Source organism: Macaca mulatta, chromosome 1 (genome assembly GCF_049350105.2).
Source record: "Macaca mulatta isolate MMU2019108-1 chromosome 1, T2T-MMU8v2.0, whole genome shotgun sequence".
Lineage (NCBI taxonomy): Eukaryota > Metazoa > Chordata > Mammalia > Primates > Cercopithecidae > Macaca > Macaca mulatta.
Window position 1 is genome coordinate 202,940,556 of NC_133406.1, and position 26,367 is coordinate 202,966,922.

The window sequence follows — 26,367 nt, forward strand, 5'->3', positions numbered from 1 at the left end:
CTGGGACTACAGGCACCTGGAACAATTTTTTGTATTTTTAGTAGAGACCAGGTTTCACCATGTTAGCCAGGACGGTCTCAATCTCCTGACCTCGTGATCCGCCCGCCTCGGCCTCCCAGAGTGCTGGGATTACAGGCGTGAGCCACCGCGCCCGGCAGGCCAGTCATTTATTTATGAGAATGTTCACATGCTAGGTGCCCAGAAACAGGAACTCTCTTGTGGAATAGGGGGCTGTAAATGTGTGTAAAATCTACTTCTCACTTTCACTTTCTTTTCCTCTAGGACAAACCCAGCCTTTTTTTCTTTTTTCTTTCTTTTTTTTTCTTTCTTTCCACAGGTGTTGACTTTTTTCTTTTTCTAATTTTTTAAAGCTTTTGCCTTCTGGGGTCGCAGTGTTTAATTTTCTCACTTTTGCTCATCCCATTCACCTTTCTTCTCTGATTCTGTTACCTTAACAAGGCAGTCATCTTTGTTAAATATTTCTGTATTCTAGAACTGCTCAGAACACTTTGTAAATCAGCATCAGTTCTCTGAAAGCTCCTACTTTGTGCCCATTACTAGCATGAGATGCTGTCCTCAGTGAACCTAACCTGTGCTCCTTCCATGTTCCCTAACAGGGTAATCGACAGCTGTTTGAGGCCACTCGGGAAGATTAAAGTTATGCTTAGAGCCTGAAACTCTTTTGGAGGAACACTTTTTTTCTTTTTTTTAATGGAATCTTTGGTAACATTATGTTCATATTATAGATACTCTCATTCCTTTTTTTTTTTTTTTTAAATGGGGACTCACTCTGTCATCCAGCTGCTCATGTCTTTAAATTCAGGTTGGGGATCACCACTTTCAAGAAGCCTTTCTAAGGTCATTGAAGTCTAAGTTAGACGTTTCTTTGATATATTCCCATAGTATGCTGAATATCTGTTAGTACAACTTCTCAAACCATATTGTTCTTGTTCGATTCATTTGACTTTGAGCTCTTTGAGAGCAGGGACAATTTTTTTTTTTTTTTTTTTGGTATTCCTAGCACCCAGGACAGTATAATTTCTGGAACATAATTTTTAGGATGTATGAATGATAAACCTTAGTTGTACTGAAATGTTCCAAATGTTGCAATACCTCCTGTATGTAACCATGAAAACCTACACGTTTTTTGCAACTTCCTGCTCTGATCCAGTTTGAGGAGGTTTAGTTTTCCCTTTTTGTGAAATTTTGTGCTATTTTAAAATGATTCTGAAAGACAGAATAGTGACTACTTCTTCTTCCTCCAAATGAGGCGAGCGATTACTCGTTTATTCAGCATTTTATGGGGGGAGCAGGCATTTGCTTTGACAGTGAACTGTCTCCCCCACTTTTAAATACAAATATTTTCAGGTCGGGTGTGGTGGCTCATGCCTGTAATTCCAACACTTTGGGAGGCTGAGATGAGAAATTTATTTGAGGCCAGGAGTTCCAGACCAGCCTGGCTTAACACAGTGAGACCCCGTACTCTACAAAAAATACAAAAATTAGCCAGGCATGTTGGTACATACCTGTAGTCCTAGCTACTCAAGAGGCTGAAGTAGGAAGACTGCTTGAGCCCAGGAGGTTGAGGCTGTAGTGAGCTGAGATCATGCCACTGTATTCAGCCTAGGTGACAGGGAGAAACTCCGTCTGTTCCGTCGATCAATCCATCAACCAATAAATAAAGATCAAACAAATACTTTTCCCAGTCTGTGTCCTTTTCTAACTTGCTATCCCCTCCCCCTCTCTTTCTCTCTCTCCTCAGCCAAGTTTCTGGAAAGTGTAGTTGATATTCATTGTCTTACATTCTCACTTCTGTTCCTACCACTCCAGTGAAGCTAGTTGTGCTGAAGCAATTATGACTTTGTGAGTCAGCTAAATCCAAGAGGTATTTTATCAATCATCTCTGCTACATTTGACCTACTTGACCATTCTCCTTGAAACTGTTCCTTTGTCACATGTCACTTGTTGTCCTTGTCACTACCTTTTCAGTCCCACTGGTTTTGTTCATTTGTTCATTCATTCAAAAAATGTAAATCAAGCACCACTTCTCCACAAGGCTGGTCCTGGAAGTTGTGTCAGTGAACAGGATAAACATGGTCCCTGCTCTCATGGAGCTTACAGTCCAGCCGGGAAGTAGCTATTCATTCATTTAATTGGACAAATATTTATTTAGTGCCTGTTGTTTTTCAGATACTGTTGTGCCTACCATGAAACATAATGATGTAAATGGTTTAATCGTGTAATTATGGCATCTTAATTGTGTCATGTGCTTTACAGAAAGCCCTGAAAACCTATAATTAGGATACCTATTCTAGTTTGGGATAGAAGGAAGGGTCAATCAGGAAGAGTTTCTAGAGGAAGGGTCATTTAGTGGAAGCCTGAATTGTGCAAGTGAAAAAACCTGGATGGGAGCAGAGTTTGGCGGGGCAGAGAGACAGGAGGGGGTAGTTAATTATTTGTTGCAGTTACGTAAAAAGGTATCAACAGCTGTAGCATCTTAAGAGTGAAATTCTGCTCTTATCATTCAGCATTGTTGTAAGCTTTATGGTTGAGACATGCAGACTCCTTTATCCCAGCATCCACAGTCCCAGTTCTCCTTAGTGGTGAGTGATCGTTTTCAATTCTCTATCTGGCAGCACTAAAGAGGTTTTTAGTCTTGATGGGAAGTCAGAATATATGCATGAGACGATAATGAACAGTATAAACTAAGTGTCAGATGAGTGGTATAGTAAATATTACTGGCATTCAGAGAAGGGTACTGTCATGTAGACGTGGAGTGATTGTGAAGGAGCTTGGAGTTCCTGAGGCTTGCGTTAAAGGAAGAGAAGGACTCAGAAAAGCAGAGAAGAAAGGATCTAGGCATTTCCAGCAGAGAAGGAGAGAACAAAGTCAGGGAAGTAGGAATCAGTCTTGCAAATGGGTAAAAGTGTACTGTTGCTTGTAGGCCTAGACAGAGTCTTCTGTTTGGCTGCTTACCAAGTAATGTGATAGAAGACAGAAGAAGCCCTGGAAAGATCTTTGAATGTTAGGCAAAGGAATTGGGACTTTTATCATTTGAGCAGAGATGAAATATGTGGAAAACTGTTTTAGACTTAATCTGGCAACAAATGACTGCAAAGCTAGGTCCTGAGACATGAGAAGAATACCTGGATTAGTGGTTCAATAAGGAATTCAGTTTAACAAATATTTATGGAGCTTCTCCTGTGTGGCAGTGGAAAGAGAACCCAATGAACAGGTGAGAGCACTTGACTAAGGAACCTAAAGACTTGTACAAGATCAGATGGGGGTTGGACAGGTGGGGGAGGGGTGGGAAGGGAGACAGGAGGAGTAGGGGCCCTCCCTACTACCCTACTCCCACAGGTTTCAGAGGTTAGCAAACTGTGGCCCACAGGCCAGATCCATCTGGTTACTTGTTTTTGCACAGCCCTTAAGCCTAAGAATGGTTTTTACATTTTTAAATGATTTTTTTTAAATCAAAAGAGTATATCATGATATATGAAATTCAAATTTTAGTGTCCATAAATAACGTTTTTGAAACAGAGCCTTGCTGTTTCATTTATGTATTGTCTGTTGCTACTTTAACATGCAGAGGTGACTAGTGACACAGACCATAAGGCCCACAAAGCCTAAACTAGTTTTTGTTTAGCCCTTTACAGAAAACTTTGTCCATCCTTGAGTCACACTCATCCTTATCTCAGATCTCTTCTCTGAAACGAAATGTCCCTCTCCTACCTGAGGCTTTCCCCTCCTCCCGAGCTTTTGAATGTTTCTCTTCTTCATTTTCCTCCTTAAATCCTCAATTTCTTCTTCCAGGACTTTTCTGCCCCCAAATATGTTCAAGAACTGACTTACTTTAAAAAAAAAAAACCAGGCCAGGTGTGGTGGCTCAAGCCTGTAGTCCCATCGCTTTGGAATGCTGAGGCAGGAGGATTGCTTGGGGCCAGGAGTTCCAGACCAACCTGGGCAACACAGCAAAACATTTAAAACTTATCTGGGTGTGGTGGCATGTGCCTGTAGTCCCAGCTACTATGGAGGATGAGGAGGGAGGGTCACTTGAGCCCAGGAGTTTAAAGTTACGGTGAGCTATGAATACACCACTGCACTCCAGCCTGGGCAACAAAGACCCTGTGTCTTAAAAACAAAAACAAAAAAACTTTATCAACTCAGGAGTTCACTTGTGCTGCTGTACTTCATCTCTAGCCTCTACCTCCACTTTACCTTTCATTCAGTCACCTGCATCTGGACCCTGATCCCAGTAGTCTGCTGAAACTAGTCTTGCTAAGTCATTAGTGAATTCCTAGCTGCTGGATCCAGTCACTTCCCCAGTCTTTACCTTCCTTATTTTCTCTGACATTTAACATGTTGATCATGTTTCCTTGAGACCCTTTTTCCTTTAGCTCCGGTAACATCATTGTTCTTCATTGCTCTGTCTCAAAAAATAAAAAATATATATATACACACACACACACACACACATATACATATACATACCTATATATACACACACACACATATATATGTTGAACAAAAGTGCCAGAATTCAGTCTTCTGCTGCCAAGTCTAGTGCTTCTACTGCATCAGTATAGATATGAGGAATGTTTGGGAGATGAGAGACAAAATTTGGAATCACTACACCTACGCTTAGGGGTAAAGGGAAAGAAGTGTCTCAGAGAAGGAGTTAAAGAGTACCCCAAGGCATTACTATGTTGTGAAGGACAAGTTTTCAGACATTGAGGACATGATCAATGAGGTATGTTTGCAAATAGTCGAGGAAAATAGGGAAGGACGAAAGAATTAGACTACCGGGAAGTTAAGAGAATAATTTCATACAGTGAAGCCATCTTGCCAACTGGTTAAGAAATACGTGGGCATTAATGGAAATGGAGGCACACATGTCAACTGCCATTTTTTAATTTAAAAAAATTTTTTTCTTTTATTTCTTTTCTAAATCAGCCCAAAATGTTATTATTATTTTTTCTGTCACCTAGGCTGGAGTCCAGTGGTGTGATCACAGCTCACTGCAGCCTCAGCCTCCCAGGCTCAAGTGATCTTCCCACCTCAGCCTCCTAAGTGCTGGGACTGTAGGCATATGCCACCACGCCTGGCTAACTTTTGTGTTTTTTGTAGAGATGAGGTTTTGCCATGCTGCCCAGGCTGGGATTTTCTTTATTAATACTTTTATTTTTATTATTGTTTTTTTTTGTTTGTTTGTTTGTTTGTTTTTTTGAGACGGAGTCTCGCTCTGTCGCCCCAGCTGGAGTGCAGTGGCCGGATCTCAGCTCACTGCAAGCTCCGCCTCCCGGGTTCACGCCATTCTCCTGCCTCAGCCTCCTGAGTAGCTGGGACTACAGGCGCCCGCCACCTCACCCGGCTAGTTTTTTTTTTTGTATTTTTTAGTAGAGATGGGGTTTCACCGTGTTAGCCAGGATGGTCTCGATCTGCTGACCTCGTGATCCGCCCGTCTCGGCCTCCCAAAGTGCTGGGATTACAGGCTTGAGCCACCGCGCCCGGCCTTATTATTGTTTATCTACTTTTTCTTCCCTCTTTTTTTTTCTTTTTTGAGGTCAGGTCCAGTTCTGTTCACCAGGCTGGAGTGCAGTAGCAATCATAGCTCACTGTAACCTTGAACTCCTGGGCTCAAGCAATCTTACCTCAGCTTCCCAAATAGCTGGGACTGTAGGCGCATGTCACCATGCTCAGCTGATTTTGTGGTTTTCTTTGTTTTTAGTAGAGACAGGGTCTTGCTGTGTTGCCCAGGTTGTCTCGAAATCGTGGCCTCAAGTGATCCTCCTGCCTTGGCCTCTTAAAGTGATGGGATTACAAGCATGAGCCACCACACCCTGACTTCTTCCTCTTCCTCTTCCTCTTCCTCTTCCTCTCCCTCTTCCTCTCCCTCTTCCTCTCCTTCCCCTTCTCCTCCTTCTTCTCAATTCACTTTATTTTTCTTGTGTAAAATCCCTGTGTTATAGCCACAGTTGGAGCCTGGGTCCTGTGCACAGAGACTGTGGTGTGGGTCTTGGTGAGGTGGTCAGTGAATTTCTGATAGGGAGACTTGGTAAATACAGTCTTTTTCCAGTGATCGGGGTCAGGTAGCTATAGGTCTTAGAGGTGGCCTAAAGGGTGGCTTTGGTGAAGTTGTCCAGGGTAGCAGTGCAGCCCCTGGCGGAGGTATAGCAGTTGTCAGTACCAGCCATCAGCAGCAGTTTCCTGGGCACAGGGGCCAAGATGATGCCAGTGCCTCAGGTGGGGTGGGGGAGGGATAAGGTATACCAGCACAGAGCCACAGCAGCCTGTCACCTTGCAAGGGACAGCATGGGGCTTGCTGATCTTGTTCCCCCAGTGGCCTCTCCAAACAGGAACAGTGGAGAGCTTGGCCAGGATCATGGCCCCTTGGATAGCATTGGCAACCTCCTTGGAGCACTGAACATCCAGACTGATGTGGCCTCTGTAGTCCCCGATGGCCTTGAACCTGGTGTACTGGCCAGTGCGGGTCTGCTTTTGCAGAGGTGTAGTCTTCAAAACCTCATCCCTGAGAGGTGACCCCAGCAAAAAGTCAATGATCTCAGACTCCTTGATGGGCAGGGAGAAGAGCTAGATCTTCTCCAGGGACATGATCTTTGTGTCCTGGACCAGGCAGCCCAGCTTGGTGATGTGCATCCACTCCTTGTTCTCAGCCTTGCCTCTGAGAGCTCCATGGCCTCAGCCCTGGCTCCTGGCCAACCACAGCCATGACCCTGGCCCCAATATCCCTGCCAAAGTCTCTGGTGAAGCTGCTGGGCCTCCCATTCCAGGCCCTCCACTGCACTAGAGTCATCTGCCGTTCGGTATTTGTCAGAGAAGCAGCTTTTTTTTTTTTTCTTAACCTTCTACCATGAGGTGAATAATTGACTCGCCTTTCAAGAAGTTTGATGGTGAAAGGAAACAAGAGATTGGCAGTTTAAGAATTATCACATCACCAAATCTTCCAAGAAATTTGCAATATGTTGTCATTTTGTAGGCTTGAAAATATGCAGTGGAAATGATCTAGGGAAATATGTTTGATGGTTAAGTATGTAAATTTCAAGATGTTTTAAACTCAATTTAATATTGGTCTATCAAGTTGTAGTTCTGGAGGTCAGGGTGTTTAGTCAAGCCTTAAAATAAGTTCAGATCTTATTTGAATACAGGTAGCTGTAACAGTATAGTGTACTTTTAGTGCATAGATGTATATAGAGTCTGAAAACACTCTTATATTCATTTAGAATATTCATATACATATAGACTTATTTCTTCCCCATAAATCATTATGTGTTGTCCAGGTATGATTTGATCAACAATAAGGTTTTTCCGCTTTGCTGCTAGAGGCTGTTTTCTGTGTTTATGATGAAAACCCATTTGTATTGTCTACAACGTCTCTTGGGAGCTGAGCTCTGGGTCGGAAAGTTAAGCCCTGTGCAGCTCTTTTGTCCTGTTGATGAGGTGTCTTCTGTCTGCCAGGTAAAGCGGTACCAGTGTACCTTTGAGGGCTGTCCCCGCACCTACAGCACAGCAGGCAACCTGCGAACCCACCAGAAGACTCACCGAGGAGAGTACACCTTTGTCTGTAATCAGGAGGGCTGTGGCAAAGCCTTCCTTACCTCTTACAGCCTCAGGATCCACGTGCGAGTGCACACGAAGGAAAAGCCATTTGAGTGCGACGTGCAGGGCTGTGAGAAGGCATTCAACACACTGTACAGGTCAGCCTCATCTCCGTTGCTCTGCCAGCTTCTGACCTTGACCTTGTTGTGACTGCAGGGCTCTTTCTCCTTGCAGGGGAGAGTTATTCACTTTCAGGGCTTTAAAAGACCGCAGCTGTGTTCAACTATGTAAAATTCCTTTCTGCCAGATCTCAGAAAATGAAAGAAAAAATTTAAAAAATGCATTAGAGAAACTTGTTACTTTTTTTTTTTTTTGAGATGGAGTCTCGCTTTGTCGCCCAGGCTGGAGTGCAGTGGTGCAATCTCAGTTTACTGCAAACTCCGCCTCCCAGGTTCATGCCATTCTCCTGCCTCAGCCTCCCGAGTAGCTGGGACTATAGGCGCCCACTACCAAGCCCGGCTAATTTTTTGTATTTTTAGTAGAGCCAGGGTTTCACCATGTTAGTCAGGATGGTCTCGATCTCCTGACCTCGTGATCCACCCGCCTTGGCTTCCCAAAGTGCTGGGATTACAGGTGTGAGCCACGGCTCCCGGCCTTAGAAACTTGTTACTTAAAGATGAACGTATCTTGGGCTGGTTAGAAGCGACAGTACGTTTGTATTTAGATTTGCATCTCATGGAGCAGCATTCTGGCCTGGGCATTTCAGTGCTTGGCATAGAGTACTATCTCCCCATGGCTCAGGATCTTTGTACTAAGGCTTCTGTCCTACCTCAGCTTGAAGGACTTTTCTATCCTGAGAAATGGGGAGTGGCCCATTCAGTAGCCAATTCTCTTTTTCATGTTTGTATCAGGAGACTTAATAGTCTTTAGTATTGAGTATAAAGTAATAGAAATAACAATAGCTAACACTTAAAAAGTACTCACTGTGTGCTAGGCATGATTCTAAGTGCTAGTCCCCATAGCAGCTGATAAGTAAGTGGAAGCACAGAGGGGTTCTATAACTAGCTCAGGTTTCCCCATCCAAGCAGGATGTGGGGTCAGAATTTGAATCCCAGGAAGTCAGTCTCCAGAGTCACACTCATATCACTATGCTATTCTCTGCATTTCTTTTGGGGCAAAATATGTTGGATACTAATATGTTATGGGTATAGAATTCTTACACACTTGATCCTGAAGCACATTAAACTGGCATAGGGAGGCTCTGTAGAACTTTATGACAAAGGGAGGCCGGGCACGGTGGCTCACGCCTGTTATCCCAGCACTTTGGGAGGCCCGAGGCAGGTGGATCACCTGAGGTCAGGAGTTCGAGACCAGCCTGGCCAACACTGTGAAACCCATCTGTACTAAAAATACAAATATTAGCCGGCGTGGTGGTGGGCTCCTATAATCCCATCTACTTGGGAGGCTGAGGCAGGAGAATCGCTTGAACCCAGGAGGAGGAGGTTGCAGTGAGCTGAGACTGTGCCATTGCACTCCAGCCTGGGCGACACGAGCGAAACTCCATCTCAAAAAAAAAAAAAAAAAAAAAAAAAGAATTTTATGACAAAGGGAATTTCTCTGGAATATTTTGCAGGCTGAAAGCACATCAGAGGCTTCACACAGGGAAAACGTTTAACTGTGAATCTGAAGGCTGCAGCAAATACTTCACCACACTCAGTGATCTGAGGAAGCACATTCGAACCCATACAGGGGAAAAGCCATTTCGGTAGGTCTTACTGTTTGCTATTTGTCACTGACCGGGTTTCAGCTGGGGGTCTTGATACACTTTGAAATTTTTCAAAAGAGAAAGAAAACTCCCTTTACTAGCTCTTTCTTTGGCAGCGTTAACTCACCCCAGGATAGCTGTAACCAACCACTGCAGATTAGAGGGGTGCTGGTGGAGTCCAGGAACATCCTTACTCTGTGGATGATGGCCTTTCTGCCTCATTGTTTCCATTTATTTCCAAGAAGCATTTGTTGAAACTCACTTATGTGGTAGGTACTTTTGTTAGTGCTAGAGAATTACTCAAAAGCAGGCCTTCTTCTTAAGAACCTTTGTCTGGTGACAAAAAACCCACAAAATTTGTGGATAATGTCTGAGGCTGCAAATGGCCAAAGTGCTTTCAGCCCAGAGGAGGGATACCTAAGAATCAAGGAGGGGAGGGGATGAGGAGACAAGAGAGGAAATGAGAGGTAGGGATGCTTAGCTTAGTGGTGCAGTTGTTACTTGTTCAAGTTATTGCTTTGTAATAATATCTCGTGTGTATACACAAACATATAGGAGCATCCATTTTTATTCATATATGTCAACATATGTATATCAAATAGATACACGTACTATAAACTTGAAGGAGGGACTTTGGTTATCTACTTTTTTCTCTGCTCATAGTATATAACATGATTCTGGGCATTTAATAGGTGTTCAAACTCAGCTTTGGGATGATTATATGACATTTTAAATGAGATAATCAGTTTGTAAGGATTTCCCCTAAATGTAATATAGATAGATGTATTGCTGAAAACTGCCCATAAACAATGTCTTTGAGGCTGGGCATGGTGGCTCACGCCTGTAATTCCAGCACTTTGGGAGGCCGAGGCAGGTGGATCACTTGAGGTTAGGAGTTTAAGACCAGCCTGGCCAACATGGGGAGACCCCATCTGTACTAAAACTACAAAAATCAGCCAGGTGTGGTGGCACGTGCCTATAGTCCCAGCTATTCTGGAGGCTGAGGCAGGAGAATTGCTAGAACCAGAGAGGCGGAGGTTCTCCACCGCAATCTGGTGAACCGAGATTGTGCCATTGCACTCCAGCCTGGGTGACGGAGTGAGACTCTCTCAAAAAAACATAAATAAATAAAAATAATAATGTATTTGAATTTTGTCAGGGGATATCACAGTTATATTCAAGGCATTAAATATGCTACCCGTTCCTTCTTAAACCACTCATTTTATCAGAGTACTTAGAAACAAAAAGTCTTAGGGACAGTCAACTCTTAGATGCCAATCAAATGTAATTGTGAGCTGGGCGTGGTGGCTTATGTCTGTAATCCCAGCACTTTGAGAGACTGAGATGGGAGGATCACTTGAGCCCAGGAGTTTGAGACCAGCTTGGGCAACACGGTGAGATCCCAACTGTACAAAAAATTTTAAAATTAGTTGGGAGTGGTGGGGCATGCCTGTGGTCCCAGCTATTTAGGAGGCTGAGGTGGGAGGATCGCTTGAGCCAGGGAGGCCAAGGCTGTAGTCAGCTGTGGTTATGCCACTACACTCCAGCCTGGGCAACAGAGAGAGATCATGTCTCAGAAAAAAAAAAGGAATTGTGTTTTTAAGTTACAAATGTATTCCTGAGTCATGATCCCTTTAAGGGCAAGAGTAGTTAGATTGTAATTGGTTACTCTACAGATGGATGCTGTGAAACTTAGATTATTCCCTCCCCATCTCCACCCCGTAGGCTGCTGAGAGGACTCTGATTGCTATCCAGTCACATGCATTTCTCTTTGTGATGATTAAAACTGCATTTTTCTTGAATATTCAGTGAGACTTTAGACATGAAGATGATTATATGTAATTAAAAATGAAAATGCTGTAGAGAAGCTTTCTATTTAAAGAAATAAAATATTTTGGTTTATAAGAAAATGCATTCATTCATATAAGTAATTAAGGAATGTCTGCTATGTGCAGGAGCTACAGAAAGAGCTACGTGGATCCTGTACTCAAGTAGTTTACACTCTAGGAAAGCAGATACCAGATGTATCTACAGAGAAAATAAGATTGGAAATGAGAGGTGCCATAAAAGAAATGTAAAGAAATGCCTTAGGAGTTCTGAGGAGGGAAAGATTCCTTTTAGCTTTGGTTATCAAGAGTAAAAGAGAATGAAGTAGATCTCGACACACAAGATTATAGATAAGTTACTTGAGCCTGTCTTCTGATTGATTTTGTTCTTATATTTCAAGCCATGTGCATATTTTTTTTTTTTTTTTTTTTTTTTTTTTTTTGCGACGGAGTCTCGCTCTGCCTCCCAGGCTGGAGTGCAGTGGCCGGATCTCAGCTCACTGCAAGCTCCGCCTCCCGGGTTCCCGCCATTCTCCTGCCTCAGCCTCCCCAGTAGCTGGGACTACAGGCGCCCGCCACCTCGCCCGGCTAGTTTTTTGTGTTTTTTAGTAGAGACGGGGTTTCACCATGTTAGCCAGGATGGTCTCGATCTCCCGACCTCGTGATCCGCCCGTCTCGGCCTCCCAAAGTGCTGGGATTACAGGCTTGAGCCACCGCGCCCGGCGCCATGTGCATATTTGAGAGCCACTTTGCTCACTCTTGATATTCCTAATGTTCCACTGGCAGATTTTTCATATGGACTGTCACTGTCAATAGAGGTCTTTTAAGTAATTCATCAAAAGACTTTTGTTGTCAGGGCTCTCAACATGGGCCTTACCTGTAGGGCAAGAAATACTTATCCTGGGCTCTCGGTTCCCTCTGATCCCAGATATGCCACCTTACTTTTTCAAAGACCTCTCATCATTCCCATTCTCTAAAACCAGTGTCATTGATCTGATCTTAGTGTTCTGAATATTTGTTTTAGTTTATATTTATAAGAGATGTTCAGAGGCCAGGTGCGTTGGCTCACGCCTGTAATCCCAGCACTTTGGGAGGCCAGGGTGGGCAGATCACAAGGTCAGGAGATCGAGACCATCCTGGCTAACATGGTGAAACCTTGTCTCTGCTAAAAATACAAAAAAATTAGCCAGGCGTGGTGGTTGGGTGCCTGTAGTCCCAGCTACTCGGGAGGCTGAGTCAGGAGAATGGTGTGAACCCAGGAGGCAGAGCTTGCGGGGAGCCGAGATTGTGCCACTGCACTCCAGCCTGGGGGACAGAGCAAGACTTGGTTTCAAAAAAAAAAAAAAAAAAAAAGATGTTCAGGGTAAAGGTCTATTAGCTAATGACTCCTGTTTCTCTTTGCTTAACAAATTTAGGTGCGATCACGATGGCTGTGGAAAAGCATTTGCAGCAAGTCACCACCTTAAAACTCACGTTCGTACACATACTGGTGAGTTTAGGCCAATTTTTATTTTTTATTTTAACATTCATCAAGCCTGTAACTATCAGTTTTCCATTGAGACCTGTAGAGCTAGGTGGATATAAAGAGACATAAGAGTCTATATATATTCAGGTGAGCCTAATTAGCTCAGCCTTACCTAGAATGTTTGGGTTTCTGTCAGAGGCGGACCTCAGGTGTTCAACCTTAAGAAATGAAACCAATACAGAGACACTCTAAAAAAAACAATCTGTGAGAAACAAATCTTCTCTTTAAACTTCCCAGCAGCAGTCATTCCCAGTGCTTTGCTCTGCATTGAGTTTTAGGACTGAGATGATTAATGTGTAATTTATTCAAGTTTTAACAACTGTTAGCCAAAGTTTCTTAAAAATACCTCTGTTAGGGAAAGGTAGATTTCTTCATCCAGTGAAATGACTTTATGGTAAATTAACACGACTTTGTTATTCTTGCAGGTGAAAGACCCTTCTTCTGCCCCAGTAATGGCTGTGAGAAAACATTCAGCACTCAATACAGTCTCAAAAGTCACATGAAAGGTCATGATAACAAAGGACCCTCATACAGTACACTTACACAACACAATGGATCAGAGGTGTGTAGTGTTTTTGTCTCTTGATCAGGGTACCACAGAACATCAGCAGTTGTTTGTGTATCACAATCAAAGGTTAAAATGTCTTCTCTGTATATCTGTTAGTGAAAGGGAAGAAGTCAGGGTCAAGATCAGTGTCTTGACTTGTGTATTTTACCACCTACTCAACATCTCCACCCAGATATCATCTACTCTTGTCAAACTTAACATGTTCAAACCTGTTCTTCCTGCAGTCTTCCTCATCTTGGTAAATGGCAGCTCTGGTTTTCTAGTGGCAGAGGCCAAAAATCTTATAGTCATTCTTGACTCTTTTTCCCCTCACACTCCACATCCACCAGCAAAGTCTGCCAGCTCATCCTTGATAATTTATCTAGAATACTATCACTTCTTCTGATTACTTTATTCAGTCTACTATTGTCTTTTTGCCCGGATTATTGCAATAACCTGTTAAGTGAGCTTCTTAGGACCTTTTCCCCCTCTTCTGTCTACTCCACAACAGACTGTTCTACATATATTAGCCAGAGAGATCTTTCTGAACTATACAGCAGATAATGTCTGTCGTCTGCTCATAACCCTCAGTAGCTTTTTAAATTTTTATTTATTTTCATAGATTTTTAAAAATTATTTTAACATAGAGACGAGGTCCAAGCAGTCTTTCCCTTTCCCCACCCCCACCCCCGCCCCCGCCTCCTGTCTCAACCTCCCAGTGTGCTGGGATTACAGGTATGAGCCACCCCACCTGGACTCCAGTAGCTTCTTGTATGTATCACTTGAAGTAAAAGTCAGAGTCTTTATAGTAGGCTACAGGGCCCTACACATTCTGGCCTGGTTGCCTCTCTGATCTCATCTACCTCTCTTTTTATTTTATTTTATTTTATTTTATTTTTTATGTATCGTATTGTATTGTATTGTATTGTATTATTTTATTTTTCATTTTATTTGAAACAGCGTCTTGCTCTGTCATGTAGGCTGGAGTGCAGTGCTGCAATCTCTGCTCACTGTGACCTCCACCTCCCTGGCTCAGGGATCCTCCCGAATAGCTGGGACCACAGGCATGCACCACCACGCCCGGGTATTTTTTTTTGTATTTTTTGTAGAGATAGGGTCTTCACCATGTTACCTAGGCTGGTCTTGCACTCCTGAGCTTAAGTGATCTATCTACCTTGGCCTCCCAAAGCGCTGGGATTACAGGTGTGAGCCACTGCGCCCAGCCTACTTTTCTTCCTCTCATTTCAGCCATATGGTCCTCTTTGTGGTTTCTTGAACCAAGGAGTGCCCACTCCTGCCCCTAGGCCTTTATACTTGCTGTACCCTCTGCTTGGAACATCTTCTCTAGATATGTGCATGGTTGATACCCTCTTTCCTTCACTCTCTACTCAAATGCCACTTACCTAAGAGAGCTTCCCTAACCACCCAGTGAAAGAGAAACTCCTATCCCAGAGTTCCCTACTACCCTTACTCTCCATAACACTTATCCTCTCTTACCCTGTCGCACACTGTATAGTTATTTGTTTTTTGTCCTCTCTCTCCACTAGAACGTAAGCTCTATGGGGGCAGGACTTTAGTTTGTTCATTATTGTGTCCCTGGGCCTGGAACAGTGTTTATGCATAGCAGATGCATTACGAATGTTTGTTGAGTGTGTGCATGAATAGGAGTATCCTAGGTAAGCAGGGCTACCACCTAAAGTGTGAATTGTGACTGGCGTTCTGGGACTCCAGAGTTCCCTTAGCCTGGGCAGTGGAATTTGAATTCTAAATCCCAGGTACCACTCTGAGTAAGGAGCCCTTTGGTGCCCATGTGGGAAACACAGTGGTGGAAGGACCATTTACTTTTCAGTCAGAAGCACCAGATTTGTCTTCTGCTAATTAGCTGTGTGTTTTGGGGCACTTCATTCCCACTGTCTGAGCATCAGTTTTCTCATATTTAAAATGGGAATATAAGTTTGTGGCAATTTGTTACAAAAAGAATAAAAAACAGGGATATAGAATAATACTTCCAAGGTTTACATGAATGGCAAATGAGGTCATGTGAAATCACTGTAAATGATGAGACCAGGTATACAGATAGTATTAATTTCACATTATTATAGGTTTGTTACTCTGGAGCCTTAGTCATGAGATCATATTAAAACTCTTTATTATTATTATTATTTTTCTTTTTTGAGACAGAGTCTCACTCTTGTTGTCCAGGCTGGAGTGCCACTAGTGGCATGATCTTGGCTCACTGCAACTTCTGCCGCCCAGGTTCAAGTGATTCTCCTGCCTCAGCCTCCTGAGTAGCTGGGATTACAGGTGCCTGCCACCACACCTGGCTAATTTTTGTAGTTTTAGTAGAGACGGGGTTTCACCATGTTGGCCAGGCTGGTCTCGAACTCCTGACCTCGTGATCCACCTGCCTCAGCCTCCCAAAGTGCTGGGATTACAGGCCTGAGCCACCGCGCCCAGCCTAAAACTCTTTTTTTTTTTGAGATGGAGTCTCGCACTGTCACCTGGGCTGGGGTGCAGTGGCCCGCTCTCGGCTTACTGCAACCTCCACCTCCTGGGTTCAAGTGATTCTCCTGCCTCAGCCTCCCAAGTAGCTGGGATTACAGGCGCACACCACTGCGCCTGGCTAATTCTTTGTGTTTTTAGTAGAGACGGGGTTTCACTATGTTGTCCAGGCTGGTCTCAATTTCCTGACCTCGTGATCCACCCGCCTTGGCCTCCCAGATTGCTGGGATTACAGGCATGAGCCACCATGCCCGGCCTCTAAAACTCTTTATTAATAATTTTTAAGAAATGTAAGATATTCTTCTAAGAATATCAGGATTTTAAAAAATTAAGTAATTCACGGGGTGGGGGGAGCAGGGAGGGATAGCATTAGGAGATATACTTAATGTAAGTGATGAGTTAATGGGTGCAACACACCAACATGGCACGTGTATACATATGTAACAAACCTGCACATTGTGCACATGTACCCTACAACTTAAAGTATAATTTAAAACAAATTTAACTAATTCACTTAGCCCTTGCTTTGGTTGGCTTAAACTTCTTCAGATAACACATGTAGACACGTGGAACATTAGGGACTTTGTAATCAAGTGTTTTGTTACATGATATGCCACTGTAAATCCTGATTTTTGTTACTCAATTAGAATTTTTTCTCTTTTACAGGATACAAATCACTCACTTTGTCTAAGTGACTTGAGCCTTCTGTCCACAGATTCTGAATTGCGAGAAAATTCCAGTACGGTAAGTGTATCTGTAATACCAGTGCTAGAAAAATAAGGGCAAGAATTAAGCACTCCCTTTGGTGGGAAAATTGAGGCAGGCCAGTCTTTGAAGTTTTCTAGGTTTAATTGTGTTTAATTACTGACCATGTAGGATTTTTTTCTTCTTCTCCTGATAAGAGTTCTTTTCTTTTTTTTTTTTTGAGATGGAATCTCCCTCTTTCGCCCAGGCTGGAGTGCAGTGGCGCGATCTCGGCTCACTGCAAGCTCTGCCTCCCGGGTTCACGCCATTCTCCTGCCTCAGCCTCCCGAGTAACTGGGACTACAGACACCCGCCACCGTGCCCTGCTAATTTTTTGTATTTTAAATAGAGACGGGGTTTCACTGTGTTAGCCAGGATGATCTCGATCTCCTGACCTCGTGATCCACCTGCCTTGGCCTCCCAGAGTGCTGGGATTACAGGCATGAGCCACCATGCCTGGCCTCCTGATAAGAGTTCTATTAGGAGAGGCTGTTCTCTCTGAGGCCTCATTCCTTTTGACCCAGGTCACTCACTTCGTAACCTCCTGGCCCCAGAAAATTTCTTTTTTTACTCATTTAGCAAATATGTATTGACCAGGCACTATGCCAGTACTGAGCTTATAGTAGTAAAAAATGTTGGTATAGTTTGTCCTTGAGGAACTTCCTTGAGGAAGTCTAGTACTGTAAGACATAACCAGAATTCTAGTTTCTGGACTTTTTCAAACCCTATCTATGTGACCTGGCTTGGTCTTTTTCCTTTTTCCTTTTTAATTTTAATTTTACTTATTTTTTTCTCTGCCATGGGGAGAAAAAAATTTCCCTTCTTTAAGTTTATTAACTTTTTGAAGAAACCTCTTACACATATACAGTCCTCTATCTGCTAAAGGACAAACCCACTTTATCTTAATCTGATTGCTTTGATTTCAAGCTGTTAGGAAATTTGACTGCCATTCCCATGGCTCCGTGATGCAACATACAAACCAGTGCATTGAGTCTGAGCTTATGCAGCCTCCTCCATGTTGAACGTGAGAGTTTTACAGTATTGCTAACACTAATTTTGAGTTCGGGTTTTTTTGTTGTTGTTTTTCCTGGTAAGTAAATATAGGCTAGATTTTCTGTGATTATGTGCATAATGAATAAATGTGATGGGAAGTATTTGAACAGAGACTGAATGATTCAGGAATGCTGTGAAAAAGTGTTTTTTTCAGTGTGTGATTAGTGGAGTCAACAACAGCACTTCTAAAGTTGTAGGTTCTTGTGCCTCCCCCAAGCCTGCTGAGTCAGCATGTCTGATCGTGGCATCTGAATCTGCATTTTTATGTAAACATGACAAGGTGTAATTCTCCTTCGGGTAGTGGCAGAGTTGTTGTTATGAGACCAACTCTTCTGTAGAAAACAGCTGAAAATTCTAGACAAAATATAAAAAACTACTGTGGAAAGGCACTGGTGAGCAACCAATAGCAAGCAGAGGTAACCTTGGAAGAAGGGATTACTTGGAAGATAGTAAAGGCATCGGGTAGGCTTGCAAGTTTTATGGCTTATCCACCTTGGACAAGCCCCAGTTGGCACCCAACGAGGCAGCCAAACTAATAAAAAGTCAATATTACTGGCTTGAATAACCAGAGGACAGAGTTCAGAGTGGCCACAGTAACCAGGCAGGTAACCTGGAAAGGAAAGAGTCACTAAAGGGGAGTCCCAAGTTCTGTGTATAAACTCCCTCCAAATCTCTGGCTGAACCCTGCATCATGGATGTGTGTGATAGACTCTTAAGCAGCCCAGCCAAGGCTAAATTAACAGGCAAGGATTTTTTTTATTTTTTATTTTTTTATGGGACAAGGATTTTTAAGAGCTATTATATGCTCAAGGACGTAAAGGATATGCTTGTAATTATTGAACAAATAGGAAATCTCAGCAGAGGAATAGAAACTGTAAAAAATGTACCAAATGGAAATCTAAAACGGAAAAATATAGCTGAAATAATTCACTGGATGGGGCTTAACAGCAGATTGGAAATGATAGAAGAAAGAATCAGTTAAGTTGAAGATCGATCAATATAAATGAACTAATCTAAAGAACAAAGAGAAAAAGATTAAATGGGTACATCATATGATTTTTATGCATATTCCTATTTCACAACTAATGTTCTAAAAGAAATTTCTGTACTAGGTGGCCTAGATGCCCTCTAAGCTACCCAGCCTAAGATTTCTGGGAATAATATCCCTTTAACATGTAACTGTGTTAAATAGCTTAGGAGTCTATTCTCTGGCCAAGACTATGACATATAACTATGGAGCTTTCTGGAGCCCTAGGGTCACCAGGAAAATACCCTGGCATAAGGGGACACCAAGTACTTATAAAAAAGGGAAGCCTTTCCTATCACAATTTATATAATCAAGAGAGAGAAGCACTATCCCTTGGGGTTTAATTATAGATTATGCTCCTGGTACCCAGTGTTTATCTCAGATGTAGAAATTGATTTTAGCCTTTCAAATTAAGGCCACAATTCCTTGAAGCAATAGCATTAATTTTTCTTTGCTTGAAAAAAAAAATTAGGGACATGTGCAGTGGCTCATGCCTGTAATCCCAGCACTTTGGGAAGCAGAGGTGGGCGGATGGCTTGAGCCCAGGAGTTTGAGACCAATCTGGGCAGCACAGTGAGACCTCATCTCTAGTAAAAGTAAAATATTAGCTGGTGTGGTCCCAGCTATTTGGCAGGCTGAGGCAAGAGGATTGTTTGAGCCCTGGAGTGAGCCATGATCATACCACTGCATTCCAGCCTGGGCAACAGAGCAAGACCCTGTCTCAAAAAAAAAAAAAAAAAGAATCAGGACTTGTTAAAATCAAATAGTAAATTTATATGAGATAATGATTTTATGGGTTTCTGAGCAGCCCATTTGTATGCATGTCCTAGAAATGAACTTTGGTTCGCTCAGATCTTTTGTTAGAGGAGGGTTGAAGGTGCTAGAGCATGGCCTTCTCGAAGCGTTTTGGCTGCTCAGCTCCAGGATCCTCCATCCTAGTCCCAGACAGCTACCTGTATTCTCCTCTTCTTTGCTCTTTGCTCCTTGCTCCAGGCCTGGAAAGCTCAGCCTGTTCTTGTCTTCTCTACTTGTGAAAGTTGTTCCTACACACTCTGATCCCAGCGTTTTTGCCCTCAAGCTTGGCGGGGGCTTCAGCATTTTCCTTTTTTTAAATTTTAACAAACTTTTTTTTTTTTTTTTTTTTTTGAGACGGAGTCTTGCTGTGTCGCCCAGGCTGGAGTGCAGTGGCCGGATCTCAGCTCATTGCAAGCTCCGCCTCCCGGGTTTTTACGCCATTCTCCTGCCTCAGCCTCCCGAGTAGCTGGGACTACAGGCGCCCACCACCTCGCCCGGCTAGTTTTTTGTATTTTTTAGTAGAGACGGGGTTTCACCGTGTTAGCCAGGATGGTCTCGAACTCCTGACGTCGTGATCCGCCCGTCTCGGCCTCCCAAAGTGCTGGGATTACAGGCTTGAGCCACCGCACCCGGCCACAAACTTTTTATTGTAGTACAATACACATACAGAAAAGCACATGTATTATAAATGTATAGCTTGATGAATCATCACAATTCATCCCACCCATGTAACCAGCACCCCAATCAAAAAGAACATTCCCAGCCAGGCATGGTGGTTTACGCCTGTAATCCCAACACTTTGGGAGTTTGAGGTGGGCGGATCACCTGAGGTCAGGAGTTCGAGACCAGCTTGGCCAACATGGCTAAACTCCGTCTCTACTAAAAATACAAAAATTAGCCAGGCGTGGTGGCAGGTGCCTGTAATCCCAGCTACTTGGGAAGCTGAGGCAAGAGAATCGCTTGAACCCTGGAGGCAGAGGTTGCAGTGAGCTGAAATCGTGCCATCGCACTCCAGCCTGGGCGACAAGAGGGAAACTCCATCTCAAAACAAAACAAAATAAAACAAACAAACGAAAGAACATTCCCAGCACCCCAGAGGCCCCCATACTACATACCCCCAAAAGCTATGATCTCTCCCTGCAGACAACCACTATTCTGATTTCTAGCAACTAAGATTAGCTTTTCCTGTTTTTTTTTTTTTTTTTTTTATGCTTTTATGATTAGACTCATATACTTGTTTATGTCTGGCTTTTCTTCTTATAACATTATGTTTAAGAAATTAAGCCATATTCTTACATACAGTTACAGGTCATTCATTCTTGTTGTTGAACAATATTACACTAAGTGAATATACCACAATACACTAAATGAATATACCAATATTTGTTCTTTCTCCTGTTGGGCATTTGGATAGTTTCTAGTTTGGAGCCATTATGAATAGTGCTGCTGTGAACATTTTTGTACATATGTTTTGGAGGCACACAGCCCATTCCTTTTCTTCTCCCTAGTATTATTGAGAGATTAGGTTGGTCAAAAGTAATTGCCGTTGAAAGTAATGGCAAAAACTGCAAATACTTTTGCATCAACCTAATATCATTGACAAATATAGCTCATTCCTTTTTTTTTTTTTTGAGACGGAGTCTTGCTCTGTCGCCCAGGCTGGAGTGCAGTGGCCGGATCTCAGCTCACTGCAAGCTCCGCCTCCCGGGTTCACGCCATTCTCCTGCCTCAGTCTCCCGAGTAGCTGGGACTACAGGCGCCCGCCACCTCGCCCGGCTAGTTTTTTGTATTTTTTAGTAGAGATGGGGTTTCACCGTGTTAGCCAGGATGGTCTCGATCTCCTGACCTCGTGATCCGCCCGTCTCGGCCTCCCAAAGTGCTGGGATTACAGGCTTGAGCCACCGCGCCCGGCCATTTTTTTTTTTTTTTTTTGAGAAGGAGTCTCGCTCTGTCACCCAGGCTGGAGTGCAGTGGCCGGATCTCAGCTCACTGCAAGCTCCGCCTCCCGGGTTTACACCATTCTCCTGCCTCAGCCTCCCAAGTAGCTGGGACTACAGGTGCCCGCCACCTTGCCCGGCTAGTTTTTTGTATTTTTTAGTAGAGATTGGGTTTCACCGTATTAGCCAGGATGGTCTCGATCTCCTGACCTTGTGATCCGCCTGTCTCGGCCTCCCAAAGTGCTGGGATTACAGGCTTGAGCCACTGTGCCCGGCCAGCTCATTCCTTTTTAATTATGTTACTACCTATAATGATTTATAAACAGAACAAAAATAATAACTATGGCCAGTCACGGTGGCTCACGCCTGTAATCCCAGCACTTTGGGAGGCCAAGGCGGGTAGATGATGAGGTCAGGAGATCGAGACCGTTTGGGCTAACACAGTGAACACTGTGTCATGGTTAACGAGGCTAACACAGCTAACCCCGTCTCTACTAAAAATACAAAACACAGAATTAGCCGGGCGTGGTGGCGGGCGCCTGTAGTCCCAGCTCCTCGGGAGGCTGAGGCAGGAGAATGGCGTGAACCTGGGAGGCGGAGCTTGCAGTGAGCCAAGATTGTGCCACTGCACTCCTGCTTGGGTAACAGAGCAAGACTCCAGCTCAAAAATAATAATATAATAATAATAACTGTGAGGAGATTGCAAAGCTTATGCTCAATGGTAGTTGTTAGTCAACTATTTTTCAAACTGGATTGCACCTTTTTATTGGGTTTTAAAATAGTGGTTTACAATCAGCATTTCAAAGACATAATAGAATAGAACAAAAATCAGAGGACATTGCACATAGTAAGGATAAGGTCTGTTTCATAGACTTGTTTCAGTTACATATATGGATATGTATATAATATGAAGAATATATGTATATACAGTGTAAAATGTATTTCTTTGTGTCACAATGAAAATTTGAAGGTCACACTGTTGGCCTATGAGCTTTAACTCTGTCTGGACTGGAAGCTGGAAGTTGTCCCACTAGATTTGAGATGGAGTCTCACTCCATCACCCAGGCTGGAGTGCAGTGACTTGATCTCGGCTCGCTGCAACCTCTACTTCCCAGGTGCAACTAATTCTCCTGCCCCAGCCTCCCGAGTAGCTGGGATTTGAGGCACACACCACCATGCTCAGCTAATTTTTGTGTTTTTGGTAGAGACGGGGTTTCACCATGTTGGTCAGGCTGGTCTCGAACACTTGACCTCAAGTGATCTGCCTGTCTCAGCCCCCCAAACTGCTGGGATTACAGGTGTGAGCCGCTGCGCCTGGCCTCACATAATTTCTGACTTCAGCTTCTATCATATTGGCAATCAAGATCACTGAACTTAAAAAAAAAAATCACTGAATTTCCCCTCCTTCAGCTGATAGACTTAGAATAGAATCATCAGCTGGTGGTGGGGGCTAATACTTGTAATCCCAGTGCTTTAGGAGGACCGCTTGAGGCCAGTTCAGGACCACGCTGGGCAACATAGCAGGACCTTATCTCTACTAACAATGATTTTTAAAAGCAGCCAGGCATGGTGGCATGTGCCTGTAGTTCCAGCTACTTGGGAGGCCGAGGGGATGATCTTGAGCCCGGGAGTTCGAGGTTACAGTGATTTGACTGTGCCACTGCACTCCAGCCTGGGTAACAGAGCTAGACCCTGTCTCAAAAAAAAGGGGTAGGGGGAGAATAATTGTCGCCTTTTGGCTCCAGTGGGCAATTTAATCTTTGAGCACATCTAGATTGGTGGACAGCCCCACTCGTCACCACACTTCTGCCCAATCCCAAAGTGATCCTTCTGAGTCCTCCCTTCTAGAAGCAGAGTTGTTGCAAAATGACCTTAAAACGTAAGTTGTCACTAGGGCAAGATCTGCCCTAAAATTAGGTTTTAGTTTGGTGTATATGGTGTGTTTATGTTATTTTCAATTACATGTGACCTTTGAACAACACAGGGGCTAGGGATGCTGGCCCCCCAACCCATACCCCCTGCACAACCAAATCCTAGTATAACTTTTGACTCCCTCAAAACTGAGCTAGCAATGGCCTTAGCCTACGGTGATTGGAAGCCTTACTGATAACATAAACAGTTTAGATTAGCAGATATTTTGAATGTTATATGTATTACATATTGTATTCTTGAAGTAAGCTAGAAAAAATAAAATGTTAAGAAAATCACAAAGAAGAGAAAATAAATTTACTTTTTATTAAGTGGAAGTAGATCATTGTAAAGGTGATTCATCCTCATTGTCTTCACATTGAGTAGGCAGAGGAAAAGGAAGAGGAGGGGTTGGTTTTGCTGTGTCAGGGGTGGCAGAAGTGGAAAAAAGTCCAAGTGTAAGTCCACTTGTGCAGTTCAAACACATATTGTTCAAGGGTCAGCTGTACTTGCTTTTCTTTACAAGTTGGTAGATTTCGTTTTTTTTTTTTTTTTTTTGAGACGGAGTCTTGCTCTGTCGCCCAGGCTGGAGTGCAGTGGCCAGATCTCAGCTCACTGCAAGCTCCGCCTCCCGGGTTCACGCTGTTCTCCTGCCTCAGCCTCCCGTGTAGCTGGGACTGCAGGTGTCCGCCACCTCGACCGGCTAGTTTTTTTGTATTTTTTTTAGTAGAGACGGGGTTTCACCGTGTTAGCCAGGGTGGTCTCGATCTCCTGACCTCGGCCTCCCAAAGTGCTGGGATTACAGGCTTGAGCCACTGCGCCTGGCCACAAGTTGGTAGATTTCATGTAAAAATCAAAATTTCTGCATCTGATACGGTGGCTCACACCTATAATCCCAGCACTTTGGGAGGTTGGGGTGGGAGGATCCCTTGAGCCCAGGTCAAGACCAGGCTGGACAACATAGTGAGACCCTATCTCTACAGAAAAATTAAAAAATTATCCAGATGTAGTGGCCCATACCTGTGGTCCGAGCTACTTGGAGGCTGAGGTGGGAGGATCGCTTGAGCCTGGGAGTTGAAGGCCGCAGGGAGCTATGATCATACCACTGCATTCCAGCCTGGGCAATAGAATAAAGAAACCCTGTCTCAAAAAAAAGAAAATCAAAATTTTGCCACTTGAGTTCTGGTAATTCCTGGCCTGCATAGTCCCGTGACAGCATTTGGCTGAAGCCCTTGAGGTGACTGGCATGCATTCTCTCCAGTATGCCACAACCCACCTCCCTTGCTTCACGTATTTCTGTTCCTTGTCTGAACTTTGTAGGCAGTTGCCCTTACCACTCTTGCCCTACAGACTGTAGGGGTAGAGGTGGATTGGAGGTTGACCATGGATAGAACTGTAGTCTTTTCCCTTCCCTGAACTAAAGTGAAGAGTGCTCATTTTAGTTAGTGCCTGTGGGGAGGCAGGCCCTCAGGGATTGTGTTGGGTTTTTCCCCCTCACATTTTACCTTTTGTTTTTAATGCCTCTGACCTTTTATTAAGTATAAAGCTATCACTATTATCATCATTGTCTTGTTTGATTTATTACCATGCATACATATTAGAATATCATAGATATTATGAAAGATATTCACAATGTTATTACACGAGGAAAGCAAGTTGCAGGGTAATGAATATTATATAATCTTTTTTCTTTTTTTTTTTGGATACAGAGTCTTGCTCTGTCACCCGGGCTGGAGTGCAATGGTGTGATCTTGGTTCACTGCAACCTCTGCCTCCCAGGTTCAAGCGATTCTCCTGCCTTAGCCTCCCAAGTAGCTGGGATTACAGGCGCCTGCCACCACGCCCTGCTAATTTTTGTATTTTTAGTAGAAACGGGGTTTTACCATGTTTGCCAGGCTGGTCTCGAACTCCTGACCTCAGGTGATCTGCCTGCCTCAGCCTCCCAAAGTGCTGGGATTACAGGCGTGAGCCACCACACCCGGCCTATAATCTCATTTTTTAATGTAAGATTTGGTCTTTTAGATCAGAAGTCAGCAAGGTTTTTTGGTAATGAGCCAGATAGTAAATATTTTAGGCTTTGTCGATCACATGGTCTATGTCACAACTAGTCAACTCTGCCATTGTAGCAAAAGTAGCAACTCTGCCATCTGTAGCACAGATAATATGTAAATGAATGCGTTTGCCTGTGTTCCAATAAAACTTTATTTACAAAAACAGGAAATAACTGGCAAGTCATAGTGTGCCAGTTCCTGTTTTAAAGTATTTGAGGGGCTGGGCATGGTGGCTTATGCCTGTAATCCTAACATTTTAGGAGTCTGAGGTTGAGTGGATTGCTTACGCCCAGGAGTTCAAGACCAGCCTGGGCAACATAGTGAGATTCTATCTCTATTAAAAAATAAATAAATAAAAATAAAATATTTGAGGACCCAAATCTTTAGTGTCTAAGGCTTAAGAAAATATGTGTTACTTTAAATAGCAAAAGGTAGAAACAAGATGCATAAAAAAGATTTTCTTTCTAGTTCTGCTGCTTTGAATGTTTTCTCTCATGGTGAAGAATTGTCTCAAGATGGCCAATCTCACATCTTTGTCTTTCTCCAATAGACCCAGGGCCAGGACCTCAGCACAATTTCACCAGCAATCATCTTTGAATCAATGTTCCAGAATTCAGATGATACGGCAATTCAGGAAGATCCTCAACAGACAGGTTTGTCACATGGACTCTTTCTACTCACATCTCAGCACTTGCTGACACACTGAGTCATAGGCACAATGAATCATTCTAGTTAGCTTAAATGAAGTGAGCTTTCTATAAAGGGTCAGAAAAGTTTGAGTCTTTCAGTTTAATTCCATCTTTTCCCCTACTTCCCTCAGTCCTGAAGAAGAGAGTCTCTTTTCCCAGAATCTTTTGTTGGCTGTAAAAAACAAAATGGGAGGAGCTGTGAGCTCTTTCTTCTGCCTTTTTTTTTTTTTTTTGAGACAGCGTCTCATGTTGTCACCAGGTGGGAGTGCAGTGGTGTGATCTTGGCTCACTGCAACCTCCACCTCCAGGCTTAAGTGATCCTCCCACCTCAGCCTCCCGAGTAGCTGGGACCACAGGCATGTGCCACCACACCCAGCTAATTTTATTTTATTTTATTTTTGGTGGAGATGGGATTTTGTCATGTTGCCCAGGCTGCTTTCA

General features: G+C 43.5%; 1 protein-coding gene across 3 annotated transcripts in view; it reads left to right on the forward strand.

Annotated features, from left to right (window-relative positions):
- MTF1 (metal regulatory transcription factor 1) overlaps positions 1 to 26,367 on the forward strand; it is a 51,195-nt gene that overhangs the window by 15,124 nt on the left and 9,704 nt on the right. For all 3 annotated transcript variants that reach the window (XM_015135552.3, NM_001257795.1, XM_077994131.1), the window contains 6 exon segments: positions 7,477 to 7,715; positions 9,191 to 9,322; positions 12,564 to 12,637; positions 13,099 to 13,235; positions 16,389 to 16,466; positions 25,788 to 25,890. In XM_015135552.3, the coding sequence (XP_014991038.1) occupies positions 7,477 to 7,715; positions 9,191 to 9,322; positions 12,564 to 12,637; positions 13,099 to 13,235; positions 16,389 to 16,466; positions 25,788 to 25,890 (763 nt within the window).